The 7,677-nt window shown below is 40.4% G+C and overlaps 1 protein-coding gene across 1 annotated transcript in view; it reads right to left on the bottom strand.

The window, feature by feature from the left end:
- The window catches only part of LOC100741322 (LIM/homeobox protein Lhx9), an 86,259-nt gene that overhangs the window by 71,109 nt on the left and 7,473 nt on the right, over window positions 1-7,677 (bottom strand). Inside the window, exon 3 of the mRNA XM_012393917.3 lies at window positions 5,413-5,621. Within this exon, the coding sequence (XP_012249340.1) occupies window positions 5,413-5,621 (209 nt within the window). The remainder of the gene's footprint in view (window positions 1-5,412; window positions 5,622-7,677) is intronic.

Below are 7,677 nucleotides of genomic sequence, written 5' to 3'. Positions count from 1 at the left end.
GGGATCGCATCGGCGATGTCCTCTCCCGGCAAGCAGCCGGTCGGAATCGCGGCACGACGGCAGACGAAGCACCCTGTCGCCGGGCTCCGTCAAGCCCAATCATGTTGATTCAACAAAGTACCCACCTACCCAAATTGCTGGAATTTGGTATTCGGCCAGAAAGACGGAGCGAGGAGAATCAGAGAAAACGGTGAACAGAGAGCGGGACACAGAGAGAGTGGGACGGAGGGGGTGGTCGGGAGGATGAGGAGAAGTGGAGAAAGAGAGAGAGAGAGCGAGGTGCTCTGAAGCGGTCTGATTGCACATCTAGGCCAAACCAGCACCACGACGACGTCGCTCCAGCGGAAAGCCGAGCGATGATTGGCCGCTCTCTTCACTCCGCAACCCATGCCCCTTCACCCTCCGTACACCTTCAATCCCTTCAGTCCTCGTCCGTGCACCCGAAACCCGATGGCGTTGGAGGCTGGGGGTGATTGGACGCATCTCGGTGATTGTGGCACCCGCCACCCTACCACCCTCCCTCTTTCCTCCCGAAACTACCACCCACTCAGCCACCCACCCTTCGTACCCCGTGTGTCCCGACTCGAACCGTTCCCATACCTATACCCAAACTCCCCCATCTTCCTCTCTCTCTTTCTCTCTCTCTCTTTCGCTCCCTCTTCTCCCCTTTCTCCCCATACCCCTCGTGCACGGCTGTAAATCGAGTTTACCCTCTTGCCGTGGCTCAGCCCTTCAATCAAACTGATTGAAACATTCCTTGAATCCAAAAGAAACGAACCACTACCTCCTACCCTCGCCTATCTCTCCGCTCTGTCTCTCTTTTCTTCCCCACGCTTATCCTGTCTCACTTTCTCTCTGGATCAACCTTCTCTTTCGCCTTTACTCCCCATTCACTCGGTCGATCGCTGGTTCTCCCTCTGTTCCGGGTATCCCTCTCTTTCTCCCTCTTACACCAGCTGTCTCTGCCGCCTTCTATCCACGGATGTGCAATTCGACCGTCTCTCTCCCACCGTCCGTCGCGCTTCTTTCTCGGCTGGCTCCCCCTTCTAGCAACCCCTACCGCAAGCCTGATGTCGATGCTTCTGTCGCGTCACTCCGCTCCGGAGTGCTACTTCTCTCAATTCGGATAGCGGCTTGTTTTTCCTTCGAAATTTCACGGGGAAATTTTCTCGACGAGTTACGCCTTTGCAGGCAGATGAGGGGGCAGGAGGCGGCCGCCTCCCGAATTGTCGTGGCTGACTCGCAAGTATACACATACGGGTATACACGAAGAAGGACCGTGACGTGGTTGTGTCTTGCGAGAGTCGTTCCGTCAAAGGATTGTCTTTAACGATACTGCCGGCTCCGAGTTCCCGGGTAACCTAACGAGCAAACTGAACAGGATATTAAATTGAGGCAATCGTTGCCGGCAAATTGAACCACTTTTCGTTCTGTCGAACTCCCGCGATGAAATATGACGTTGAATCTTGTTTTATGTATTTTAAATATCTCTTATTCTCTCGGAGTTTCACTTCCATCTTCAAAGTTCGAACGATCGATCCAAGGACACTGACGTACCATCTTTTCCAAAATTTGCCTCTTTCCATTCAATTTTTCCGTCGCCTCGAACTCTTCCTCGGGAACTTCGATCTTTACAGAGTCAAACTTACTTCGTGTAACTTCATCCGCAGTGATAATACATTTTCTATATTTTGTTTCTATTCCTTTTTCTTTTTTTTTTAATTTCACTAACAAAATATACAGCTTTCAAGTTGCAATATACATCCTAAATGAGTTTCCTGCGAAACAGATCAGCGAGGAAAACACGCGATCGTAATTAACGCCAAGTTTTACTCGCATTGTGTTTCCAGCGAGATCGATTTCTAGAACGACGTCCGACTTCCGGAAATACGAAGGAACCGCGCGCGCCACTGGACATCTGGATGGACGAATCCGTCTCCAATTCCGGCATGCGGGACGGAGACGCCTCGTAATCAAATATTGATACTACGCTAGACTAAATCGTTGGACTGTGCTAACAGATTAGAGCGTACGTGTGCTGCTGCGGACGAGTCTCTCGCGATTGGTTCGACAAGGAAGGACCACGACTAACACGACCACGAATACAAATGTCCAGCGGAATCTTATAATCACAATAATTCAATAGAAAACGAGATTTTCTATTTTTACGAGGAATCTAAGGTAAACCTTTCAATGTTTCCTCCTTTGATCGATTAATAGATTTTTCATATATTTATACACAGGATTGTATGAATGACGGATGAGAAGGGACTACGTTTAGCACAGTCGCGAATATAAATGTTTAAAGGAATTTTACAATTAATGCGACTTAAGGAAAAAACAAAATTTTCAATTTTCACCTGTTCTCCTTTCGTGTTCATGTGTAGAATTATATATGTTTCATTAAAAATGTCTCCATTTAATAACATTTTCTTCAATCTACTTTTATCTTATTTTTTAAACCATTTTTCCAAGAATGCAAAAAAATAAAATAACAGTTATGAATCTGTAATATTATTTACGAATGATGAAATAAATTAATTAGAGGAATGAAACGCCTGTACCAACGAAGGTATTAATCATTAAATTTTTAATTTTGGACTAGATCTTGTGTATAATTACATGTATTAATCTTCTTGTGATTATGATCTGTGATATTTTTACGATCTCTTCAAAGTAAAAATTTCAAATGTTCCTTAAAGCCTTCGCTACACGAAACCAGTCCCCGTCGAAGATCGTAATAAAGGAATTAATTAAACGAAGTATAAAATTTCATAACGACCAGCCGACCCGTTTTACTTCGAACTGCCACGGGGCTGAATATTTTCCTTCATTGTCGACCGTTTAATTAATTCGTTCCATCCCCGGAACGCTGGCCAATTCGTTTCGACTACGTGTCACTCTCTTTCATGTTTATCTAATTTGTCAATTCTCCAACAATTACGTAACTCTCAAGAAAAAAATAATCGAGAGAAAAAAAGGCAGGTAATACAACTTTCGAAATATTAATTTATCCATCCAATCTACTTAATGAGAATCAACCATAAATTTATCAGATTATATATATGCTGTGATCAATAACGAGAACAAATTACGTTTCAGTATCTATTTCATCACGCTCGCTCGTTCGAAGACTGTATCATATATTTTCCAGGTTTAATCAGAGATGAAAAGAAGCATCGTTTCGCGGCGAATTAATAGGTCGACAAAGGAAAAAAGAGAATACGACGAAGACTCATTGGATTCTGTACACACCGGCTGCCCCGGCCAGATTGTGCCGATCTATTTTAAGGTGATGCCAACTAACTTCTGCGTCTGTTTCTCATTAAATTGCGCTTTGACCTCGAATCTTCTAAATTTGGAACGGTCTCCGTCGATTAACCGTTTTCAAACGCGACGTAGACCATCTCGGTAATTTTTCAATCTATCGAAAATGAGAATCGATTTGACATATCGACGAGATTGTTTGGAATCCTAAATCTTCGCCAATAATGCAACTCTAAATATAAGTAATTTAATGTATCACATTATAGCGGAACAAACAACTTTGAAAATTGTAAAGTTTTCAACGTTATATCGATACATCATTAAGATCGTTATAATAATTTTGTCACATAATTTTTGCTTAACCTACCATAGCCTCCGTATCAGAAATCAAAGTTTCCCACTTTCCCTTCGTTTAAACTTAACGAACTAAAAATGAAGAACCTCTGTTCACTCGATGATAAACCATCTATTCGAGAAATCGATGATGAAAGGTATGATCAAAGAGAGTCGCGAAGCGGGGCAAAACATCACGTTGTTACAAAGACAGTATTCGAAAAGAGGGACGAAGGAAGCGGCGTATAATCAACGGCTAAGTGTCACAGCGAAGTGACAGCTTCGTAGATTGCAGCTATTTTGCGCCAGCGGAATGTTGATTGTTCGATACTTGGCGCCAACGAGTCTGTTCGGTTGGTGATCATCGATGCACCGGAAGTGGTGCGATTAATTCAGCCGTAGTAAGCGTTTATCAGCATGAAAACGTTACGTATCAATTATCGTTAATTCCTATGTCAGTTGCGAGCCAATGCAACTTCGCTCGTGTAATCCACGCCTCTTTTTCTTCCGGCGCTTAAAAGTTTTATCATCTTCATCGTATTACTTATCCGCTAGTGCAGACACGTTTAATAATCGAACAGGCTGATACGAATACGCGGCCACGGAATTAATCGGTCGAGCAATTGCGTGTCTGCGATTTAATGAAGCTCTAAACGCGACGTTCGTGCCGTGTAATCCTGTTTCGCGATCAATCAACGGCTGCGAGTTGGGACGTTTCAGGCGAGCAATCGGGTCATCCCCCTAAGTAACGCCAGCGTTTCCAACAATTGATAATAGCACCGCTAAAACGTAATTTGTACCTGAATAAATGTCTTCTGTAGAAATTAGAGTAAACGGGAAAAGATTTATAACACTTGACGATAACGTTCGATTCAAGTTTGTATAATCAAGTTGGAAGAATTTTAACGAAGATTAGGTTGCGGACGTTCATGCATTTATGGGAAATTCAAGTACTCTGAATTCGCATAATACGCAAAAAGTATATAAGATATTCAAAATTGCTCGTTATCATCTCCATGTGAGTTTCACTTCTCTAACAATTAATTAATTCTCTACTAATAACTTCTCATAGAAATACGAATTTACATAAACATTTGCAGGTTACTACTGCTGCTGTTGCTAATGACATAGAAACCGAAGAATTTTAACGACGAAAACGATTAAAAAAGGTATCGAATAATTATAGCATATGTTTCCTAGTATAGCGGCAGTTCAAATTGAAACGGAACATTCAAATCTGACAGAGACCCATATTATTGTGTCTTTGAATACTAATAACGTTGTTTTGGGTTACAAAGTCTAGAAGCAAAAGAACGTTGAACATTGCTTAAAAAATTATATTGCATAAAAATAGAAAATTGTTATTGCTGTTTCTTATAATCTTCAGCCAGAGTTACCCTTTGGTAAAAAAGGTTAACCCTTTGTGGTAACGTCCGTTGATATAAATGTATGAACATTAGTATTATTATCCATTCTTCGATTGATTTAGTAGCATTGAACGAGCGACGATTAAAACTGGCATACACTATCTCTGCATTTGTACTTATTTTAACTCGTTACTTTATCATACACGTTATAACCACCTCACTAGTGTAATTTCTACACGCGAAAATTGTTATTATATGTGATTGATATTTTTCAATTTGTCTCTTTCATACATGAAAATATAAAAATATTGGTGTGGTTGGGAAACGAATTTCGCGATCGTACGAATTTTGTAGTTCGTTTCACAAATTCGCAACCATACTCGTACCATTAGGTAGTTGAATGGTTAGCTGGGCTACTTTCAAGAGAAGTGAGTACGATCCTTACCTTCTGTAGTCGCTTTTGCAGAGGATCATGCCGCTCCTGGTGTAGCACGAGTGGCCGATTTCCGCCAGTGCCGCACCACAGTACGAGCACTTGAGGCAACCGTTGTGCCAATACCGATCCATCGCCAGCAACAGCCATCTTTCGACTATTTGACCGCCGCAACCGGCGCACTGCTGGATCCCCGTTGGACCACTTGGACCACCTTCTTGCTGTAGCAAAAAGGACACATCATGTTTCATCGTAATGTGCATAATTCCTTATATAATACTAAAACTTGCAAATCAATGTATTCAATTTATTATTTCGTCTTACGGGCGCTTTTTCCAGAAAGATTACGATTTATTATTTGTCAGCAAAGTGAAAATCATATTGAAACGATTTGTAAATTGAAATTCGGAACGATTTCAATTGGTCAATATGGAAATTAAAGAATGGAATCTGGTTAGAAATATAATAGAAGATTTTTGGTAAATTTTCCAAGAGTTTTCCCAGGCAGAGTAAATAATGTTTCAGGATTTCGAAATCGTGTTTCCTAGAGAAGTTCTCGAATAATAATTGGCTCACGCAATTAGGAAGCAACGAAGTTACTCGGTGACTTCAACTTCTTGCGGCACTGAGAACTGCGAAGTTCTCCAACCAAACGGCGCGAAGTGGAAATTGATTTGTCCAAACAAACTGGCGAATGCTACTTTCATGGATACACGTGAAAGTACATGGAACACTTTCCAATTGATATTCTGCTACAGGACAAAAGAATACACGAAGTATAACATACACATTTTCCTAAATTTTCGCACGGTGTATTTTATGTGCGCAGAAAACAGGATATGAAGCACAGAAATTTTAATTCTTTTTTATAAAGGAGCTATATATATTGCCTTCCTCAGCTAAAACGGAATTTCCTATCTAGTATTCTCTTATTTTTCAAAATGTCTTGAAATATGAATGAAATTCCACGAGCTTTCTACTTTAGGTGAAGTTGCATTATACAGACCCGTTACAAAATGATGAAATATTTTAAATGGAATGAAGAAAAACAGATAACACGAAGAAAATAATGAAGCTTTGGTTTTCCTTAATTTGCAAAATGGTAGTATCTACATAAAATTTTGATTAATAAGGACATAATACGGTCTAACCGTGAAGGCAATAACTGTAAAGAATTGTAAGACGAGTTTCTTTGTATCTTTGAATAATTACGAACATTTTGTGCCTTGACTTATGACGAAGCATACAGTAAAATATAAATTCCACTAAAAAGAGTCAATAGTATAGTAATTTTAAACAAACCATATTAAACACAAATAAGTAAAACAGCAAGCGTATTATGAAGTACCTACTATCGTTTGTAATGTTAATGGCTGAAGCTATAAAAGTTTATTTATCACTAAGCTGATTTACCACAAATTGGTTCTTTAATAGAACCTGCCTTTCCCCATAGTTGGACAATATAACAATGACTTACACAGTATCATTCTACAAATTTTATTCATTATTCCAATGGAATCAGAAAAAAAGACAAAAGTACGAAATTTACATTTGGAAGATAATAAATCATCGCATTGTTCCTGCGCGACTTTTTCACCATTTCGTAACAAGCGAGCACCCATTAACGTGAGCGCAATTACATGTGAGCGTAATTACGTAAAGACACATTAGCAGATCGATTAAACGGCGCGGTATTTCTTGTTTTAATCGGCAAAGACTTTGGCTGTTTTATCGAGTGTCCACCGGCCGATTACACAACGAAAATGTTAAGCGTAATAACACGTTGCAACGCGAGCCCGCGACGATTCACGGTACTTCTATTACCAGGAAAGAGGGAACGAGGAGGAAGAGGAGGAGGGGGAAGAGAGAGAAGCATTGCTATAATTAATACGAAATCGAAAGTCATTAACTGACGATAAATCATCGTGAAGCGTCAAGCGGGCAATCTCGGCGAACACTTAGTCGCTCGATTATGTAAACGCCGGTAAGCGTGAATAATCGTGGTCGACGTCGCTGATTATTAAAATATACGGCTATCTGATAAACCAAGCTGAGAATTGTCGCTGCTCAGCTCTGCACCGGGAAAATCATTGCAACCTTTCGATGTACGGAGCTTCCACGAGAATATTGTACGTGCTCTATTGTCTCTCCTTGAAACGTCTTATCTACCACATCATTTCGAAATATTCGAGAAAACCTAACTTCCATAGTATACCTTCTCCTATCTTCGTTTTTTTTTTTTTTTTTTTTTAAATCGGCAACATTTAATTATTATTT

The sequence above is a fragment of the Bombus impatiens genome, unplaced genomic scaffold (assembly GCF_000188095.3).
Source record: "Bombus impatiens unplaced genomic scaffold, BIMP_2.2 scf_0011, whole genome shotgun sequence".
NCBI lineage: Eukaryota > Metazoa > Arthropoda > Insecta > Hymenoptera > Apidae > Bombus > Bombus impatiens.
This window is presented reverse-complemented; position numbering and strand designations above follow the sequence as displayed.